Consider the following 23,460-nt stretch of genomic DNA (forward strand, 5'->3'; position numbering starts at 1 on the left):
AAACAACCTGGAAGGCTTTCTTCCATTATCCTCTCTCAGGCTAGAAAATTTGTTTTAATATTGGTTTTTTATGACCACATAGGGATATTCTTGACCAAGTGGCAGCATCTATTTTGCTTATGATTAGCATGCACGGGTACACATGACGTGAGTCCTAATTTTTTAGAGTCTGAATACCTTCAGAATAGAGCACTGAGCTCACCCTGTCTTTACTGGTGAGATGGGGATGGTCAGGTGGAAACCTGATTGGTCTCTGGATAAGAAACAATGCAGAGATGCACAGACATCCAAACCCAGACACTGAGCATCTAAGACCCCATCCCTGCCTTCCCCAAATCCAATTAGGACAGTTCAGTCTCAGCTATGTTAAAGGAAACATTATTCTGATATTTGTAGAAGATAGTAAGGAGGCCTTTATTCAAGGAACTATGCTTTGGGGTTTTGTAGTGGGAGAGAGATTGGGCTCAACTCTGAACAGAAGAAAAAGAAAAGTGGGAATTTATAGTCAAAGAGTAGAGGGAAGAGGTCAGTGGAAGGAGAAGAGGTAAATGATTAAGAGGGTAAGAGGATTCTTGCAAAATAGACCTAACAAGATTCTTGCTAAAGGCAGGCCAGGGTGACCAGATATCCCGGGGGTACGGGGGAAGAGGAATTTGGTCAAATATGCCTGAGAGGACACAGTGGGGCAAAGCTAAAGGGGAAAGACACATCATCAGAAAGAACACACGGGACAAAGCCACTGTGGTGAGAGAGGGAGAAGCCCAAAGAACATGCCCAGGTTTACAAATGGAAGGGAATGAACACTTATTAAGCTTCTAGGAGATTTGACACAGAAAGGAACTGAGGCTCAGAGAGATGCAGTAGCATCAGTAGTAGCCCAAGGTTACACGTCTGTTAGCTGCCATGATGCACTTGAGCTTACAGGGTTCTGAAGCCCGGGCTCAGGACCCAGTCTGTCCTCCCTGAGCCAGCACATAAACCGTGTTGGTATCAGGAGGGCTGTGGGACATAACTCAGGGGCTAGACCAGGAAAGTCCCAGTGTTCACACTAAGGGGTGTGAGTGTTACTCTGAAAGTAACAGCCTTTCCTGAACAGAGGAAGGCTTATCACTAATTCCAGAGGCAAACAAGCTGGGTGTCTCTCTAGCACCGATAACGGTACTCGTGGCATGGAACTGGGATTATGGTACCGTGGCTCTTCACCATGAAAGGGGAATGTTTAAAGAATGATAATTTATTTCTATGAGTTTGGCTTTTTTAGACTCCAAGTGTAAGCGAGATCATGTGGGATATGTCTTTCTCTGTCCAACTCATGTCAAGGCCCATCCCTGTTGTCATGAATGGCAGGATTTTCCTTTTTCTCCAGGCTAAATTGTATTCCACTGAGTGTGTTAGCCATTCATCTCTTGACATATTTTAGTTATTGTGAATTGTGCCACAGTAAACACGGGAGTGCAGATATCTTTGACATCTTGTTTTTATTTCCTCTGGATGTGTACCCGGAGGTGGGATTGCTGGATTAGTTAATGCTACAGCTGTAATGATATTGCAATATATAAATGTACTAAATCAACACACTGTACACCTTACATGTATAAACCATTAAATGTTAATTACATCTCAATTTTAAAAAATGGTAATTTGCCCTAAGCTCATGAACAGATGAAAATGTGATAGTAAACAGAAGCAAGGTTTCCACGTGGTACTATCCACAAGAATCAAGGTCCCTTCTTAGGGATGCTGTTGAGGAAACTAATGTATCAGGTAGGAAGCCAAACCTATTAGATGTCCCCTCCAATGCAGATTTTCTGCTATTTTGAGCATGAAGAAAGAAATTCTGTGATCTCTAAGGCTAACAAGAGTTGAGGGATTTTCTTTTTTTTTGGTAGATGATAACACCAAGTTTCAGAGAAGTGAGGTGATTTGGCCAAGATTCTCTTGACATGATATTTGCCGTGTGACACGAACCTCATCCTGTCAGCCATACAGAGAAATCCCAGGAATCTGAAACCATTCACACAGGCTGAAGTGGGTATTCTCCTCCAAAGCATTTCCCCAACCCTCCTCAGCACAATGTTTGCAGGCTCTGAAGTGAGTTCTATGGGAACAACTCTCTCTGACTGCTCTACCAGGCAAAGCCAGCCTGGAAGAATCAGATCCCCCATTCTTGGCAAACTTACGTGCCCTGCCTTCAAGATGTTTGTCTCTGGCATTTCGTGTGTGTGTGTGTGTGTATGTGTGTGTGGTTGGACAGGAAGAGAAGGAGAAGCAAGACATATCTTTTCTGAAGGTCAGAAGGAAATCCAAAATGTTAGTCTCAAAGCCCTCTCTTACTGGCTCAGCCTGCCCCCTGCCCAAGTGGTTCAGAGAGATGGACCAAAGGCAACTGTCTACCAATCTGGGAAATCAACCACAAGATCATTGCCGGGGGAGCTGGGCTGGCTCGAGAAGGGAAACAGGATATCCCCACCGTCTGTAGCTCTTTATGATGCTTTCTTGGCAATCTCTCTTGAAGAGATCACAGAAGCATGTGATGTCTTGATAAACATAACAGGGAAGTCAGAAAAAGATATAATTCTGTCTTGTAATGATGAAAAAAATAAAACCACCAAAAATACCCCCTAAAAATTATTACAGCCCCAATAAGAAGCCCATATGGTGTTGGCCTATGAGAACCATCTGTGATCTTCTATATTCTCCTCAGAGAGATGTGTAATTATTTTTTAAAAATATATAAGAAAATGCACATGAATCCAGCAATGTCCTTCTCAAGATAGAAAATAATACTTAGGGTCAAACTGAATTTTAACCCATCCATCTGGCTGACAAGATGGTAGATGACAAATATTCTTGATTGTGCTAACCAAGGCCATAAAGTATACAAAGAAGCTTCTAGAAGTCTAATTGCGGGGCCTATTGGATCTGTCATGTTGGCAGCCAGTGAAGTACATCACATAGTTATATAACGAATGAAAGAGGTAACATCAATTGTCAGGAAAAGAACTGAAACCGGGAGACGGTAAATGACAGGTTGTCATATTTTTCCAGCCCCCCTAAAGAACCCTGCTGAAATTTCTCCAAAGAATTAATAAATGAGGGGTTTAGCCTGTTCCCATTTTTTGCTCTCATCACAGAATCAGCTGGGCTGCTTTTTCTGTCCTCTCGATGTGTCACCTTAGGATGGCAAAGTGTTCTTCAGACTGTGAAGGATGTGTCAATCATGATGCAGGGAGCCTCGGTTGAGTTCCTGACCCATATTTAACAATTTCCTTAGTGTGACACGACTTGACATGCTAAAAAGCAACAAAACAAAAAAAAAAAAAAAACAAAAAAAAAAACAAGAGCTCTCTAAAGCTCATGTTCGAAAAATGATTTCATTTGCACTCTCCAGTTCCTTATGCCAGCATTGCTTTGGGACCTACTAGCATGCAACAGGCTAAAAGGAAAAAATCAGACAGAGATTCTGATTTGATCTGAAAGTAGAAGAGAGTGATGAGGTGGGTCTGTTTTTTAAGACTCCTTTTGCCAAAAACAAGAGCCTACACTCCTCACGGTGGTGGCGGTAGAAACAGAGCAGATCCTGCTCAAAGCTCCTGTGTCTCCAGCAGTGAGAGCTACCCTCCCCACATTCCGTGTGCCTGTTTCCTGGTACAACCAGCTTACTGGAAGCTGCCCCCTTCTTTCTAGCACTTTCACTAACCAGGATGGAGGCCATTACTGCAAATCTAGTGCAAGGACAACACAAATTGTTTTGCTTTGTTTTGTTTTGTCTTTACTTTAATCAACTGATTATGTGCTAAAATATGCATCCTACCTGCAAAACAATTTGTGACACGAGGGAATCGCTCCTCAGGACAGAATGCCAGATACAGAACAGGATTTAAATGCAGAGACATTCATCACATCGTATTTACATCAGACATTTAGACACACTCTACATGTCCAGCAATAGAGGTACTGATTGAACTATTCACGTCTCTTGGACAGGATACTCTGTAGATATGGATTGTTATGCTTTTGAGGAGCTCCCAATAATATAAGAAAGTGCTTAGTTATAATACTAAAGGAGAAGAAAATGAGAACACGAAAGTTCTATTTCACAAATATGCTCACCCCTCCCATATATATATATACTATATACTGTGCCTATGATGATTTTTTTTTAAAAAGGAAAAGAGAGAAAGAGAGACTTGAAGGAAATATGCCAAGATATCATTAGTAGTTGTCTTTGGCTAGGACTTGGGATTTTAGAAATTATTTCTCATTTGACTGATTCTAAACTTTCTAGAAGTTCTTTCTAAAAGCATTGTTTTTATAATAAGGAAAAAAATATTTCTTACATGGAACCAGTGGGCTTCTGACCTCTGATCTGCATTTCTTGAAGGGAGAAATAGACCCTCGTGTTCTTAATTACACTGGGAATAAGAGAAAGAGGAGTCAAGGATTATAGTCAAAAAAGCAAAACCTCCTCCATTTTCTGGCATCCTGGTAATTGCCCAGTTGTGCATGCATGAAGATCCCTTGAGAAAGCATGAGGTTATGGTAATGTGGGCATGATTTCATCTACTAAAAGCAACCCAAACTGAATTGTGTCCCAGAGGAGAGAGAAGACTCCTTTAAAATAAATCAGCAGGGGCGGCTGGGTGGCTCAGTCAGTTAAGCATCCAACTTCAGATCAGGTCATGAACTTGTAGTTTGAGCCCTAGATCAGGCTCTGTGCTGTCAGCTCAGAGCCTGGAGCCTGCTTTGGATTCTGTGTCTCCTTCTCACTCTGCCTGCCTCTCCCTCTCTCTTTCTCTCAAAAATAAACATTAAAAAATAGAAAATAAAATAAACGAGCAAGTTGAATCAATCAATCAATCCACTGGCAAATTCAATGTATAATAAAATATCCTCTCAAAGGTAAAATAATCATATATTTTATCTAATGTGGAAATTCATACATCTGAGTCTTTTTAAAGACTCACTAGACTGACATTAATTTCATCCGATCTCTATCTCTGGAGTGTCATTTTTTATTCATGCACTTCAATATGAGACTGTGAGTCTCGTTCAAGAAGATTACATAGAAAGTCAATACATAGTTTCTATGGAACTCCATAACAAATAATTACACTTATTTGATATTAATTTTCTCACCAAAAATTTAAATACTACTTTCCACTGATCTTTGGTTTGCTCATTTCCACGTGTGTTTAAATTTCCTTTGATTTCCTCCTTCCTACCTCCATATAAATTAACATGTCTATTTCTAACCCAATACCTTTAGGAAAATGTTACTCCCAAGATTTTTTTCAACCACAGGGGATTTATTGTCTCAGACGCTGGAAATAAAATAAGAGTATGTTTCAGGTGCGTAGGATTGTTCTGTTTCCAGTGCCGAGTGACCTTGAGTTGGCCAAAGTGAAAACTGAAGCCAGCATCTGCTTAAAGTCCTTTTATGACCAACCACAATCCCCTTCTAGATCCTGATTAGGGGTCTTGTATCATTCTGCATCTTTATGAACATGGATTTTTGCATTTCTGTTAATCACTCAGTTGTTTCAAATTATTTTGAATATCAACAATTCATCAGGGAAATATGCTGCTTAGCTGGTGATTTTGTGAAGTCGTTGCATTGTGTTGATTGGATGACTTACAGGTCTAATCCCCGCCCCGCCCCCACCCCCTGCTCCTGTTCTCAGAAAGCACATCCCCAGATCCTATTAAGAAATTGAATGAGTAAATAGGAAATTTCAGAGATGTTTCTTTAAGGAAAGTTTCAGATGTCACATGTCAATGTCCTCAAACCTATTGGTTAACATTATTATAGATGGACTTTTCTAAACACCTACAAAATCATAAGAATTCTCCTGATTATCCATTGTGTTGCTATGGTGTTTCTCTAAAACTCTCTGACGTGTTACAGAGAATTGAACTTCTTGTCAAACCCAGGTGCCATCTCTCACATATCTAACGCAGCATGAAATGATTGTAGAATGTTCCTTACTGTCTTTGATAGATGGAGTCAAACGCCCTTGCAACTTACAGATGTGTTTCAGTTTGATACCATGGCTATTTTCATTTTCAAAAGCTTGCTTCAATCTCCATGAGTCGATTTTCACAGACTCATTGCTTGCTGGGACATAAATATATAAATCACAAATTAAGCTAATTAATAGATGCTTTGAAAAGGACTCAGTTTAATTTTTCCAATGCGTTTTTCTGTACCCTCAGCTTGTTCAACTACAGGACCTGCTGGCTTTTAGAAGCCGCAAGTCCTTGAGTAATTCAGCCACATACACTCTATTTTATTATTTAAGTGGTGAATATACTTGTTTGTTGTCCAGAAGATGAATCAACCCGTCTTCAAATATAAAATTACTTCTCCCAAATCATTTTTATGCCTCTGGGGTTTTGTCATTTTTCTGTAACATATTCCCAGTTTGAGTCTTTTTTTTTTTCATTTTTTTTTTCATGTTTATTCACTTTTGAGAAACAGAGAGTGAGCAGAGAAGGGGCAGAGAGGGAGAGAAACCCAGGATCTGAAGCAGGCTCTAGGCTCTGAGCTGTCAGCACAGAGCCCGACGCGGGGCTGGAACTCACTAGCTATGAGATCATGGCCTGAGCCTAAGTCAGAGGCTTAACCCACTGAGCCATCCAGGGACCCCAGTCTTTTTCTATACTATGGTTTAATCTAAAAGTTTCAGACACTTGGGTGAGGCATACTTCTGGGTTAATTGATGCTACCTGCACCTCAAAAATGTCACGTTCGTACTAAGTCTCCAACGGTTTCTAAAACGGGCAGCCCAATTTCTATCACATAATATTTGAAGTGATTAGCAATAATAGAGTGTCCAGGAGACTCTTGTTTAAAATTGATGGTTAACTCTTGAAACACACTCTTGGTGTAGAGCCTAAGGTTACCCTTCTGTATGGAATGTGCTACTTTTTCATTTTTGGTGTCTTTAACACAGCAATTTGGTAACAATTCATCTGCTCAGCAGACAATACTGAGCAAGGACTAGCTAGGGATCCTGACTGCAAATGGGCTTCTCTTACACACAGAGAGACATGTGTACCAATAAGGGGTGGGAAGGGCTGAAGCGGTGTGCCGGCCAGTCTAGCGGGGCATGCAAGAGTCACAAGGAGAAGTGAGGACTCCGTCCCAGTCATACAGGAAGGCTCCCTCGGTGCCACACGTCAAATAAAAGGCTTGTGGTTTCTTCTGCAAGCGGAGGGAACTCCAAAAAAATGGAACTGAGGGGCGCCTGGCTGGCTCAGTCAGTTAAATGTCTGACTTCAGCTCAGGTCACGATCTCACTGCTTGTAGGTTCAAGCCCCGCGTTGGGCTCTGTGCTCACAGTTCAGAGCCTGGAACTGCTTCAGATTCTGTGTCTCCCTCTCTCTCTTCCCCTCCCTCGCTCACACTCTGCCTCTCTCTCTCTCAAAAATAAATAAACATTAAAAAAATATTTTAAGGGAACTGAATAAACAAAGGCTACAAGTTCAAAAACAACCTCAGGGGCCTTGAAAGGAGCAAGTTGCAGGGCACCTGGGTGGCTCAGTTGATTAAGCATCTGACTTCGGCTCAGGTCATGATCTCACAGTTCATGAGTTCAAGCCCCGCATTGGGCTTACTGCGCCCACACAGAGCCATCTTCAGATCATCTGCTCCCCCTCTCTCTGTCCCTCCCCTGCTCTGACACACATTTCCCCCCCCCCTCAAATATATAAACATTAAAAAATAAAGGAGGGACACCTGGGTGGCTCAGTTGGTCAAGCGTCCAACTTCTGCTCAGATCATGAACTCACATTTCATGCGTTCGAGCCCCAGGTCCAGCTCTGTGCAGACAGCTTGGACCCTGGAGCCTACTTGGGATCCTGTGTGTGTGTGTGTGTGTGTGTGTGTGTGTGTCTGTCTGTCTCTGCCCCTCCCTAGCTTGCACTCTTTCTCTCTCTTAAAAATAAGTAAAAACATTTAAAAATTTAAATATAAACCTGAAAACATAAAGAAACAAGTTCCTCAGCATGACTGGGACATGAGGTGTGGGGCCGTGGCTATGGGGGCGGTGGGGGGGCGGGGAGCAGCAAGAGTGTAGCAGTGACCATGTATCACCAAGAGATAAAACTAAAGATATAGCCAGGAGTCTGATACTGTCATTCCGTGAGTTATTAACAATGGAAGCCACTGAAACATTTCAGCAAGGAGGGTGATGTAATCAGGAAGATCGCTTGGGTAGCTGCACGGGGAACAGAACGGAAGGATCAGAGTTGGGAAGACCAGTAAAGAAACCACTGACTGGTCAAGAGGCTGCAGGCTGAGCAGTGGCTGTGACAGTGAGGACAAAGAAGGAAGGAGGCAGGGAGAAGCACTCGGATGTACCACATATTTATCTGTTTCCCTCTGTCTCTCCTGTATAGAATGTACTAGAAATTCCTGTGAAGGCAAGAATTGTCTGTCAGCTTTGCTCACTGCTCTTTCCCCAGCACCTCAATGGTGCCTAGCACAGAGATGCTCAATGAATCTGTGCCTGACATGCAGGGGGTCAGGGGGAACAGATACAACACTCCATTTTCCAACTTTGAACAGGGTACAACATGCCGGCTAGAACATAAGCAAAGGAGTGGTAGGCAGACAGGTTTGAGAGGCAGAGAACACGGGAATCGTGTCATTTTGAAAGACTTAGCTTCCCTTCAATCTGAGAATCAGAATTGCATCTGGGCTAAGGCAATTTGTCCACAAGTGAGCCAAAGATAGAAAATGTCAAACTGAATTTGGGGGAAAGCTGTAGGGTTTTTAACAAAATGTTTGATGTTTGTTCTTTCAAATCTTGAAGAACACTTTAATCTTCCTATATATTTCTAGCATTTTGACAAAATAACCAACCATGTGAAACGAATCTAAGAATTACTTTTAGAGTCCATGTTGAAAGTATCGATTTTATCATAAAGGAAAATCAGGCTTTATTTACTAAATCACCAATAAAATAGCTAAATAACTTCTACTGCTACCTAATTTACATGTTTTCTATAAAATGTACATTGATGAGATTTGATAGAATGAGCATATATGTGCCTATCTCCCTCCTGCCCCTCAAATATCAAAAAAGGCTAAAATAATAAATATATATCGTTTTGATACAAATCTCTGTCAGTACTTAGCACAGAAGGAGATGCAAAAGAATACTGTGCTAGAAGGCCAGAAACTTTGAGTAACCTCTGGACTATTAAAAGAAGTATAGAAAGTAGAGTTTAAAAATCATTTTAGGAGAGAAAATATATACTGTGAAGTGGAAGCTTATTTTAGTTACCATTAAGGACCAAAATAAATAAAGGCAGGAAATCAGAGAGGCCCTTGGAGCAGAATCAGAGCAATGAACGCAAGACCTTCTCTCAAGGTAAATGGGGCCCACAAATTCCCAATCAACACATCGTATTCTACAGACAGATTCAGCCATGTGCGAGCAGGGTATTCCCTGCAATGGCATTTACGGTGTCCAAAGATTAGGAACCACCCCAATGTTCATCAATAGAAGACTAAATCATAAATCATAATCCATGCGTATAAGGAAACATCAGGCGGTCAACACACAATGAAGCATACCTCTTCCTGGCTGAGTGAATGGTCTCCAGGATGGGTGGTCACATGAGAAAAGTGATGTGTCCTGATGTATAGAGCTCACCACCTGCTGTGTAAAAGATGTGTACATTTCGGTTTGTTTATGTGTAGAACATTCCCGAACCAGTAATACTCCTTGTCTTTGTTGAGAGGTGCTGGAAAATGGAGACAGAAGTGATGCTCTTCATTTTCACCACATATTTCTTTATACTGTGTGGATTTTTTTCGAGGCCATGTATATATATATTATCTAGGCAAATAGGATTTTTCAAAGGAAAAGAAAGGTGGAAAGGAAATAATAAAGTCTAGAAAATAGAAAACATAAAGATGGAAGAAAAAAGACAAAAAAAACAGTAATCATAGTAAACATAACGGGATTCTTTTCTGCCTTGGATTCTTAAAGATATTCTGATTCAGTTTTTAAAAATCTAGACTTGCTGTTTACAAGGTACAGACCTGAAACAAAATGACCACACAAAAGTGACCAGAAGCAAAAACAAACAAAAACCAAAACACAGATGGAGTAATCTATCAGACACATTCTAATCCCCTATAAGAGTAGACATGACAATTAAAATGTTTATATAAACAAAATATAATAAAAGAAACAACACTAAATAGGAAAGGGAGTTATTTTTGTTGGTAAAAACTGCAATCCACCAAGAACAGAGTGTCATGAACCTTTATACAGTTTTTAAAACCTTCAAAATATATAAAGCAAAAATTCTCTACTTTCAAGAAATAATCGTGAAGTGTATACTCATAATAGGAGATTTTAACATGCCCCTCAGAAATAAGAAATAAGTAAATAGAATATTCAAATAAAAAGTAAGTGTAATCTGTATCTATAGCAACCTACCTACCTAAAACTCTGTACCCAGCAAATAGAGAAGACACACACTTTTTTTCAAGCAAAATAGCATGTTTGCAAAATGTTTCAAATATACACATACACTCTTTTAACATTAACAATTTTAAGGGAAAATAAATGGCATAATATTTAAAAGTAAATGAAAATGACATAATGCATATAAAAATATGTGAGATACATAGTTAAATCCACTATTAAAACAACTAAGAAAGAATAAAAATAAAGTGACCATGATGTCAACTTAAAATTCTAGACAAAGAATGGCCAAGGAGGCAAAACAGAAGAAATGAATTGACAATGATAAAAGCAGAAAATAATCACTTCAAATTGTAAATAATAATATTGATCAATAAAATGAAAACCTGATTCTTTGAAATGACCATGATTTTGATTAAGTTAAGAATAAAGAAGAATAAAAAATCCATTTAATTCTAGATATAAAGGAGATTTTTTAAAAAAATTTTTTGTGTTTGTTTATTATTGATACAGAGAGAAACAGCATGAGTGGGGCAGGGGCAGAGAGAGGGGGAGACACAGAATCGGAAACAGGTTCCAGGCTCTGAGCTGTCAGCACAGAGTCTCTTGCGGGGCTCGAACCCACAAACCATGAGATCATGACCTAGGCCAAAGTCGGGTGCTTAACCGACTAAGCCAGCCAGGTGGCCCAGGAGATTTTTTTAAATAATAAGAAGTTTTTAAATCTTTTTTTTTTTTTGAGAAAGAGCATGGGAGAACAAGAGATAGTGCACGTGGGGGAGGAGCAGTGGGGGAGGTTCAGAGAGAATCACGCAGGCTCCATGCCCAGTGCAGAGCCCAACACTCCATCTCGCAACCAAGAGACCATGACCTGAGCCAAAATGGAGAGTCAGACGCTCAACCAGCTGAGCCACCCAGTGTCTCATCTAATAAGAAAATTCTTCAGGAAACTGTACACCCAGGAACAGAATCAGGGAAAAGCAGAAAATCTAAACTGATCAATAATTGCTGGAAAATTTATAAAGGCGATCAGCGACCTATCCCTAAAAAGACTTCAGTGCCAGATACTTTCTAAACATCCTACTAAACCTGACAGAAGCAGGAAAATTCTTTTGTTAAGAAAATCATGCTGGGGCATAAGTAAATAAAAAAAAATTTTCCAAGTCATACTGAACAGTTAGTGCAACTCCAATACCAAAATGAGGCAAGATGGATGACACGTAGCAACCTCATTTCCAAACACAGTTGCAAAGATCCTAAATAAAATCCTAGTGTTGTTAAAGAATTGTAATCAATATTTTTTATATTAACTCATAATATTCCAAAACTACTAGTTTGATTCACATCCCCAACAAGAATAGTTAAGAATGCCTGATTCTCTGCATCTCTGCCAACACTTGGGGTTGGTAGAATGGCTCTGACTTTTTTGTTTGACTTTTTTCCCTCTGGGGTTAGATATACACATTATGTAATTAAATTTTGTTTTAATTTCAAAACAAACAATTCAAATAAAAAAATTTTAGAGTATCTTAGGTCAGCTCAAGGCAACATTATGAAATAAACTTCATCTTTGGGTCCTCCAGCCTCTCCTTAGTGCTTCCTTTTCCTCTTGAATGAGGGCATGGACAGGTGGACAGACATATCTTCCACAGCAGTTTTCTAGAAAACCTGCAAGGCCCTGGCATACAATTCCAATACAGGCTCCTTTACAAACAAAAGCACACGGGTCTATATCTCTGGTGCCCCTTTCCCAAATCCTTTAGAAATCCTACCTTCCTTTCCCCCTCCTCAAATCTGTTCCTAGGAAGTCCTGATTATGTTATATTTCAGGGTAAATTTATCGATATGCTGCTTCAGAAAAAATTACATCTGAAATGTGATCTCTAACTAGGCAGTAAAATGCAGGCATCTGCGTAGCGAGTAAGTCTCATGTTTAAGGAATTCTGTTTGGTGCCCAATTTTGAAATTCTCCTAAAACAATGAGTTCCGATATGATCCTGGTTGCCTCCGCTTGTTACCAGCTAAGTACGTAAGAATTTTGTTTGGACCACAGCCCGCCCGGCTGAAAGAGTTAATTTAAAGGGTTGGCGAAATTCCACTTCTGCCTCCTGGTTCCTAATCCCATGGATCTTGAGTTTTCTTTCTAATTTAGACACCTGCTCCTGAGTTCAGAATGGAGAAGAGCTGCCTCTTTTCTCGCCCGAGGGCTGCTGAGTTCTAATCACAACTCTCCTTCTAACTCATTTTGTGACCCGAAGAAAGATACTTTGTGTCTGGGTAGTGGACTAGATTTCTAAGGCAACTGATAGTTTAACAGTGGATGAGTCTAGATGTCTATTCTCTCCTTCATAGTGGCAAAACTTAGAATTATATATTAGTGGAGTGTCTGGGTGGCTCAGTTGGTTTTGAGGGTCTGGCTCTTGATTTTGGCTCAGGTCATGATCTCACCATTGGTGAGTTCAAGCCCCATGTCTGGCTCTGCACTGATAGCATGGAGCCTACTTGAGATTCTCTCTCCCTCTCTCTCTGACCCTCCCTAGCTTCATTCTCTCACTCTCTCTCTTACTCTCAGAACAAATAAACATTAAAAAAATTTAAATTATGTATTAGCAAATCCTACAAAGTTTACTTCTTATGTAGTTGGAAACAAGCAAGCACTATTATATTCCCATTATATTGAGTTATTCTCAAGGGGGTGCAAGGTTATCAAGAGGACTGAAGGATCCAGAGCCATCGCAGTGTGAAACCCTTCATAACGAGTTCTGAGGAGTAAAAGCACCGATGGCTGTATTGCATACATCCTTATACACATACACGCACGTGCGTGCACGCACACACATACGTAGTAGGACCATTTACCAAAGGGCATACCAAACTAGCTACTTTTAAACACTTAATTTCTCAACTCATAGTTACATCATAGTTTACACATTTTTGTAAATCCAGCCAGTTTTAATTTTAAAACTAAAATGATAGAAAAGGACATTTCCTTTGTCTCTGGTTTCTCTTCATTGTAAACATCATTATGCAAGCTGGTCTCTGTTAGGAGGTTACTGAGACATCTTCTTCTTAATGAATTGCAGAACCCTTGAGTTGAATTCTTGCTGTGTCTGCTTTCCCTGTGGTTAAGAATCTACCTTGTAGATATTAAGATAGTCTATGTTTAGATATGGTCTCATTGATTGAATTTCTCTTGGGGAAAAACATGCTTTGCTAATGGTCACCTTGTCTCAAATTGCAGATTACAGTATTTCGGATGGGATCAGAAGGACACCAGGACATTGATTTAGCTATCCTGACAGCTTTGCTCAAAGGTAAAAGATTTTCTATATCCAGAGAGTACACAAATAATTTAAATGGATAACACAGCAACTTTGTCTCCTAATAGTGGATATAAACCTAAATGATACCATGACAAATCCAATTATTGATAACATAAGGACTTCTCCTGGAAGACGTTGTCTCTGCTATGAAATTCTTCTATGATAGAGCTGTCAAAGTGTGACTCAATTTCATAAAGTTTAAATATATTACCATTCATTCATGTCCACTGAGTCATAAAAATACATAAAGTAAAAGGCTAATATAGTGTGTAAGACACTAAGTTACTGAGCTTATTTAATAATTATTACCTGTCTACTTGCAAAAAACATTTAATATGGCATAGATGATAGATACAGACATGTCATAATGCATTAAAATGGAAAATCAAAATCATTGAGGGAAAAGGAGAAATAAAAAATAAAATAAACTGGTTGTAATGGGACATTAAATTTAACTCTAAGTTTCCCTGAAGTCAAGGCAAAAGTAGAAATGCCCTAGATTGTATGATTTTTCCTTTAGAAGGTGAATTTTTCTCCTTTCCCTGGCCCCCATGTTATCAAGAGACCTCACTATGTGCACTCATCCTTGGAGTCATATCCAAGAGAAGAGGAGTTTCCTCCAGGCTCCACACCTCAAATTCTGCCCTTAATGTCCCTTAGTAGGAATATTACATTTGACCAATAATGGTCAGCATTAAAATAAACAAAAGGAAGTTGTCTCTGTTCAGCCCTGAAATGAAAACTAGAACCATAAGATGAAACAAAACCACAAACCTCATTGAATGTGGGTCTGAGTTTGAGATGTCTCCCTCATTCTCCCCACGTGCATACTTCGCCTGCTGCCCCATTTATCACAAGGTTGGTGGTTGCCTGTTTGTAAGCCTTTCTAGATCATAAGCTTGTAAGGACAGAGAATGTGTCTGACCCACTAGTGCTTCCTTAGCACCTCACATAATCCCTCACACATGACAGCATCCAGTCAATTCTTGTTGAATAAATTAAGGAATGGATTACTGAATGAATGATTACTCAGTGATTGCTCATTTAATGATTACTCAGTGAATACAATTAACATTCCAAAATTGAAATTCAGAATAGTAAACCACTGTATTCTAATTTCCAGTCTACCTCCTTTTTCCATTATTAATATTCTCTTGACTATCCATAATGTGGCAGCCATTATACCTGGTGCTAAGCTTTTTATAAATGCTGTAAACATTAATTACAACTGTACTGTGTGGCAGCTCTTTGATTCCCATTCTTCAGACAGGTAAGTGGAGCTACAAGATGTAACACACTTGCTCAGGGTTACCATGCTAATTAATAAGCCTGAACTTAGATCCAAATCTGTCTAATGTGTCCCCTATGACTCATTGACACTGGAAGCCACGGGTCCCCTCTATGGATCCCCCAAATATGTATTTGGACATGGACATTCATTCAAAATCCCAACCACATTTCAGAAATTCACAATCCTGTGAAGTGTATCCTGGGTCCCAGGTTGAGAACCTTTTCTCTCAAGTATTTCATTCCAATGAGCTAGCAAATGCATGTAGAAGAATTCAAAGAGCACGCATGAGCTGAAACACAAAGCATCCTCTGGCCTCCATTCTCCATTTGTCAGAGGTAAAATTAAGAGTTTGGGGTAAGAAATTCCCTGGTATTTGCTGCTCTTACACAAAAATAAGATTAATAAAGCCAGTAACTAGCACTTATTAAAGACTTGCTAAGTGCCAAACACCATGTTAAATATATTCTATGCATAAATCCATTTAATCTTTACAAGTTTGATCACCAGCCTATTATCAGGCCCATCTGGTAAATACAGAAATCAAGATACAGAACAATTCAGTTACACACTCAAGATAAATAGGCTGACCTCACAGCCCTCACTTACATATACCACCAGGGCATCCCTATTGCACTGAGAGTAATAGGTAGAATGCCACATTTATCACCTTGAACCAGAACTCAGAAATGGAGAAGTGGCCCAGTTATTGACTAAATGCATATTAGCCATCATAATATCTTCTACTGAAAATATTTTCTTCCATGTTCACCAATTTGTGACTTCAATTTGTGTTTCACCTTTAGATCAGTCTTAGAATTTATTATCATGTAGAATATTTTCTGATTGTGTATGACAGACCATATGAAATACATTTTATATTATAACCAAATACATACATATGTTTTTAAAACTCAGGTTAACGTACTTGAAATAATATTTACATTGACTGTATGCAATGAAATTGGATATTTTCTATTCTAGTCCATTCCATTCTCTTTAATGCTGATTATATCCCACTAACTGGATTTCATGACCCACTAATGGGTCTTAACCTGCAGTTTTAAAAACAATGCCATAGTAGATTAAAGGAAAGTATGATTGCTCTAAGAAATTAACGTTTCTAATCACTATAATGAACATTATTTATGCAACAGTTGATGCTAATGGGAATTTATGCCATTAAAAGATTATGGTGTGTCAACTCTGCTTTGCAAAGGCTTTTAAATGCTCTCTGATTTTGACCCAGTTGATTTGTGAAGGATGTCAAGCATAATAGGTTTTGCTGACTTTCTTGGGAGGCCAAGAGCATACTTACATCAGTTACAAATTCCTTAGTTTGTTAAATTATTCTTCTTATGTATTTTTTTAAATTATGCCTGGGCATGAAACCTGGTTTAACATTTAATTTTTTAAATTATACTTCTCTTTGAGTTATCCCATGCATGAGGAATTTTTTTATAGTCAAGGTTTTATTCCCTCCATCATTTGAGAAAATCAGAAAGTAGATAGGGGAAGGAGGAGAAAGCCATGAAACTAAGCACTAGTCCATAAATTCAGAGCCTGGGAAGGGGGAAAAAAGGATTGATAGGGACCAGGTGGCCGTGAAGAAAGTCTACCTTTGCTGACCCCTTGTTTCTGATCCCACTGGGTTTGATTTCCTCAGTATCAGTATTTATTAAAGGATACTGTTTATAGGACACAAATTTATCAGGTATCTGTTCAACACTGAGGAAAGAAAGAGACAAAAAGAATGTTGTTCCAGAGAGGCTTTATAGGCCCAAAGTTGCTTCAGATGCTGACCTGGGGTGGCTTTTGAGAGTATGTTATGTCACGTTTGTGTTTCATGTCAAGGTAACAGCTCTCCAAGACTGGTAGTCTGAGGCTAGAAACTCTACACCCAACACCCTTTTCCTTCTCTTCAGCTCTCTCCTGACACCGCCCCCCTCACATACCCAGGGGAGGCCAAGGAAAATGTAAAGAAAATGCAGGACACTGACTACTCAGATAAACAACAAATAAATATTTAGCATAAGCATGTCTGAAATATTGTCTGGGACATATATTTAGCTAAAAAAGTTATTATTTATCTGAAATTTTCTTTGGGTTTAATCTTCACTGGTAAAGAAGTTCTTCCATGGCATGGGAAGAGACCTCCATTGCTTCCTTATTTTTTTCTGGAAAGCATTTTCTAGAAGGTAAAAGAGAGTCAAAACTCTATGTTCGTCCTCAAAATTGTCAAGGTCATCAAAAACAAGAGTAGCTTGAGAAATTGGAACAGCCTGGAGAAGCCTAAGGACACAGGGGATTATATGTAATGTGATTGCCTGGATGGGATCCTCAAGCAGATAAAAAGAAGATAGAAAAATATGAATAAAGTATGGGTTTTCATTTAAAAATAAAAGCTTTAAGGGAAAAATGGGAGAGCTATGCTATCATATATTTTGGATCCGAGCAGAAGACATATTGTCGCCAAGAACAGCATACTTCTTTCATATCAAAATGACGAAAAAGGAGACAGCGTCTTATGCAGTTAGCTGTAAAAAGTTAAGTGCATATGGAAGAAAAGTACTGTCTATGTGCAGGCAGTATCTACAGTGTCTGTATAAATCAGATAGGCATGGATAGTAGCTGAAATGGTTAGAAACACCACTGGGATATCTAAGTAGGAGATTATTGGCACACAGGACTAATAGGAAACAACTTGTATAAAATCCAATTTCCCTGCGGACTTCCACAATCGTTTTTGAGAAAAGTATCCAGTTCCTCCCATTTGACTTTATGTCTCAGTTCCCTGGACAAAATTAATGCCATATCAATAAGTAATAAACTAATTAATTATGCACAAACACTTTCAAGTGGAGGAAGACAACTTCTCTTCAACATAATACATTTGTAATATTCTTGAAACTGTGAGGAAAGGAGTTTGAAATAAAAATTGAAATGTCAAAGAAGAGCCAGTCTGTTCTAACTTTAGAAGATTCTCAAGAATGCTCTTGATTAGGTCGTACAGAATGATGAAAATTGTTATGTTCTGAATGATTTTCCTTTAAAATCATATATTTATAAGCAACTAAAGTTGAAAAAATGGATATAAAAGGATAAAATGTAAAATGTATATATATTTTTAAATGTTTTGAAGCTACATTGAATGCCCCTCCAACTCGATGAACTAGAAAATGTAGTTGTCATTACAGACTAGTACAGACATCAATAGGTAGTCTTACTAAATAACTCATCTTGGTTTTTAAATAGTTTATTAATCCCTAGTAAAATAAAAAATTGTAGGATCATCCTGAAGTAATGTACATCCAATTATTCTATGCACCAGATCTCATGAGCAACTAGCATCCTGGGGCATTTATTGAGAAGCTACCTTGCTTGATCTATCTCAGATGATTCATGAATAGACTTAATGAGAATTAATTATGGCTTTGCTTTGAAGATAAAAAATTATTTCTGATTATACGTTCAATCTTTCCCATCTTTCTTTCTTGTGTGTAGGCAGCTTAATAGAACACATGCATGATTGTTTTCCTTTTTTAAAAAAATTATTTTTGTTTTAATAGTATTTTTTAGCCTGGAGTTGTTTACATAGACTTACTATGTAAACGAAAAAAACAGAGATACTCGTCACATATGTGAGATGCAGATGCCATAGTTACTAAATATTATACAAATGAAAGTAGATGAAATTTGTCCCAAAGAGATCAACAAGGTCAAAATGTGTGGCATTATCACTTTATTTTAAACTTAAGAGGTGCCTGAGTGGCTCAGTCGGTCGAGCATTCAACTCTTGATTTCAGCTTAGGTCATGGTCCCAGGGTTGTGGGATCAAGCCCCACATGGAGCTCTGCACTCTGCTTAAGATTCTCTCTTTCTCTCTCTCTCTCTCCCTCCCTCCCTCCCTCTATTTCTCTCTCTCCCTCCCTCCCTCTCTTTCTCTCTCTCCCCCTCTCCCCAACTTGTGCTCTCTCTCTAAAATTCAAAACAATAAGGGCATAGGGGCTAAACTGTGGGAGAATAGTAGAATATTTCAGTTAGAGACCAAAGTCACTAGCTGAGTTTTACAATGAAGACTCTCCTTCTTTGCTTGAGGCCATCTTTAGTCTTCCTTCTGTCCTCTGGTTTGTAAACCTGGCTTCCCCTGTGCACTTGTTTCCTGGTGGCTCATTTTAGTCCTTTAGTCAAATCTTTAACTTGGAAGTCACTAGCCAATTGACCACGAGCAGTTGTAGTCCTGGCATGGGCCCCCAAAACCTACATAGATCAGGACATCTGCTTCCTGAAAACTCTCAGAGCTCTTACCAGGGCACTTAGCTACCAGATGACCTTGGCAGCACACCCAATATTTTAGTGATGATGAAACTAGAATGCCCATAATTTCTCTTAATGTAATGGCAAGAATCAGCATAATCTGACACTTGTTTTATGTTTAAAGATTAGATCACCAGTGGAATTTGGTTTCAACCAGGAAATGTTTTGGTTACAAGGGTCAGAAACACAATTCAAATTAGCTCAAGCAAAAATAAATAAGATGGATCTGTGCGTTCGCACGACCAGGAAGCTGAAGGGTAAAGCGAGTTCAGGCAAGGCCGGATCCAGGGTTCCAATGACGTCATCAGGGACTGTCCTCCATCTCTCAGACATTAGTCTGTACACCTGTCACACAGAAGAGCCATCAGCAGTGCACGGCTCATAACCAACCAACTGAGTAAATCCATTAAACTTGTGGCAATTTCAACAGAAGGGGCCCAGGGAGGACTTGCATATGCATGCCTTAAATCAGCGCCCACCCCTGAATCCATTGCCACAGCAAAGGAAATGGGAGAATTCCTGTAATCCATGAAGTGAGAGACGGGATCAGCCCCACCAAGTCACAGAGTTATGGGTGCCCCCCCCAACACACACACAAAGATTCTGTAGCTGGAAGTAGAGAAGGAAAGAATGCTGGTGAGACCAAAAGCAACTTAAAATACACACACACACACACACACACACACACACACACACACACACACATCTCTGAAGTACTGAGGGTCAAAGAGTGTCAGATTTGTCTCAAATGCAAATGTCTTAAAATCTGAATATCAGGAATAAATTCTTAATTTCATAGACAACAACAGAAACTAAGTCAAATGAATACTAATTAAGATCCAGACATTCACCCAAATCACACCCATAACGTTTACTTTAGGTAGAATTAAATATGTTACTTCATAATATTTTACTACATAATGATCATGTATTGTTATTATTATCATCACTATTACCTTTTTCAATGTTACTTGAGTATTTCTGTCAAAAATATGAAAGGAAATTACATTCTTACCACTTTTTTCCCCCCCAAGACCAAAGACTATTCTCTAGGGAAAAAGTTCTGTCAAGGCCAAGTGGCCCCAGGCTTTCCCCACTGGGCTCCGTCCATGCTGTCCTCCACTGTTACCCCGGCCCCTCAGGATAGTACTTGTCACAGTGGAACTGCCCAGCAAGGGTCTTGATAATAGTAACAATGAAGCCCATAAGAGCATCACTACTCCCTGTTGATCACACTGTTTCCCCTCATTGAGACTCTGTCTCCTGATCTATAAAATCTGGATGATTATATGGGATGCCTGGGTGGCTCAGTCGGTTAAGTGTCCGGCTTCAGCTCAGGTCATGATCTCACAGTTTGTGGGTTCAAGCCCCGCGTAGGGCTCTATGCTGACAGCTAGCTCAGAGCCTGGAAACTGTCTTCAGATTCTGTGTCTCCCTCTCTCTCTGACCCTCCCCTGCTCATGCTGTCTCTCTCTCTCTCTCAAAAATAAATAAAACATTAAAAAAATGTTTTTAATCCAGATGATTATAATACCTCTTCCACAACCATTGTAGCCATATTAATTGATCATGCCAGTCAAGCATTTAACCTAATGCCTGGAAAACTCTGTTCATGCATGATGGTCTGACTGATGACGATGCCAAATGAGAAGTAAGGACGAAGACCACATCCACACACACAGTGCATAGGATGTCATCACGATTCAAACACTGTTTGTTAACCTCATGGATAAATGATCAAGAGACTTTAGGATTAGATTGGATATATATTTAGATCTTAGTGCTTTACTGGCTGTGGTATTAACCAGGTCACTTAACCTCTGTACATATGCCTCACTTCCCTTCCCTCTGTGAAAGGTCATAGCTCTCTCGGGTGGCGGCATATAAGGGACACAAGAGACTGTGACATTGGAAGTTCGTGGGCAGACCCTCTGCCTTCTTTACAGTTAATACCTTACAACTACTATGTTTATACCTTTTCCCTTATCACATAGGCTTTCAAAAGCCCTAGGGAACTGGGGCTCCTGGGTGGCTCAGTCAGTTAAGCATCTGACTCTTGACTTTGGCTCAGGTTATGATCTCACTGTTCATGAGCTCAAGCCACACATCTGGCTCTGTGCTGACAGTGCAGAGCCTGCTTCAGATTCCTCTCTCTCCCTCTCTATGCCTGGACCCTGCTCAATCTCTCTCTCGCTCTCAAAATAAATAAACTTAAAAAATTCCTAGGATCTGGCATGTCCCTTATGTCCAAAATCCAACAGAATCATAATGTTAAATTTGAAAGGAGGACCCATAAATCTGAAAACGACAGGAACTGATAAATAAACTTCAAGCATATAGGTAAGAATCCAAAACAGGTATAAAAAAAAAGGGGGACTTTAATCTTGAAAATGATTGAGAATATGCTAAGCTGCCTTAAAATGAAATTAATTTGCTGGCAAGTTTATTTTCTTACAAATCCAAGCAGATCTTAAAGCAATAACAGAGAGCAAGGTAGATAGCAATTTTAGACACTTTTGTTTGTCTCAGTAGGAGAATGCAATAAAAGACCTTAAATCTTTTCATCTTCTTATTTGTATGTTTTACAAGTCACAAGGCATCTTCATGTAAATTTTATGGTCTAATCTTTGCAATAACTCTGTGGAATGGTTAACTGATAATTTATCTTCATACGGAGACTTTCTTGGACATGAAAGTAAGCAGGACTGGTTAATTATGCCAGAAAAAGTAGAATAAACCAAGAATATCCAGGTAAACTGAGAAGTGTGATCATCTTGATTATAAACTCACCTCCCGTAGGAAGTTTCTGGAGGAAAAGGATTATGTCTTCTTTGTCTTTGTATCCTAACACCCAGAAAAATGCTTGACATATGGTAGATGTTATATATATAAGAATGTATATGATGATATATAATCATCAATGCAATAATTCCAGAAAATGTCCCAAAACTCCAGAACACACATTTCTAGATTATAAGGACCCACTGAGTGCCCACACAATAAGTGAAAATAAACACATATCAAGTTATATTATAAAATTGCAGAACATTGGAAACTATATATATAGTTTATTATTATATTTGTATTAATGTGTATTAATTTTATATTTATTAATTATACTTAATATATTTTAATACAATATTCATATAATTTCTAAATTATATAAATATAAATTATATAGTATTTATATATATTTACATTTATTTATATTATTTATATATATGTATATAAATTCTCCTATGAGCTTCCAGAGAGAAAAACAGGTCAAATGCAAAGGAGCTAGAATGCTTTAGACTTCTCTGGGTTTTTTTTTAATGTTCATTTATTTTTGAGAGAGAGAGAATGAGTGGGAGAGGGGCAGAGAGAGAGGGAGGCCCAGAATCTGAAGCAGGCTCCAGGCTCTGAGCTGTCAGCACAGAGCCAGACACAGGGCTTGAACTCACAAACCACAAGATCATGAGCTGAGCTGAAGTTGAATGCTTAACCAACTGAGCTACCCAGGCACCATCGAATGCTTTCAACTTCTAAACAACAATGTACAAAGCTATTGTGCAATGCTTTAACTATTCTGAAGAATATTTATGTGCAATCCAGAATTCTCTGCCTAATCTACCAGCCACTTGTAAAGGTAGAATAGACACTGTCACACGTGAGTTATCAAAACATTTACTACCCATGAACCATTTCTTCAGAAATTACTGGAGGATATGCACCACCAAAATGAAAGAGAAAACCAAAAACAAACAACAACAGAAACAGAAAACATGGGACCTGGGAAGCAGGAGTTGTAACCAGGAAAGACATGATGGCAATCCCTGGATGAAGAGGAAGGGAGACAGTTCCACACTGGGCAAAGGAGGCAAAAGAGAAGCTGTCATACCTTCCTAAGACTCCAGCCTGGAACCACCAGTATCTTTTCTACTGCATTCCATTGGCAAAAGCGGGTCATTCTTTGTGAATGCTGGGTGATATATAGTTCCTCAGAAGCTATCTTCTGGGACGCCTGGGTGGCTCGGTCAGTTAAGCATCTGACTCTTGATTTCAGCTCCAGTCATGATCTCATGGTTTGTGAGATGGAGCTCCA

General features: G+C 39.1%; 1 protein-coding gene across 8 annotated transcripts in view; it reads left to right on the forward strand.

Annotated features, from left to right (window-relative positions):
* The window catches only part of TRPM3 (transient receptor potential cation channel subfamily M member 3), a 492,852-nt gene that overhangs the window by 356,090 nt on the left and 113,302 nt on the right, over positions 1–23,460 (forward strand). For all 8 annotated transcript variants that reach the window (XM_029920564.1, XM_029920565.1, XM_029920566.1 and 5 more), the window contains one exon: positions 13,690–13,762. In XM_029920564.1, coding sequence (XP_029776424.1) covers positions 13,690–13,762 — 73 coding nt within the window. The remainder of the gene's footprint in view (positions 1–13,689; positions 13,763–23,460) is intronic.

Source organism: Suricata suricatta, chromosome 13 (genome assembly GCF_006229205.1).
Source record: "Suricata suricatta isolate VVHF042 chromosome 13, meerkat_22Aug2017_6uvM2_HiC, whole genome shotgun sequence".
Lineage (NCBI taxonomy): Eukaryota > Metazoa > Chordata > Mammalia > Carnivora > Herpestidae > Suricata > Suricata suricatta.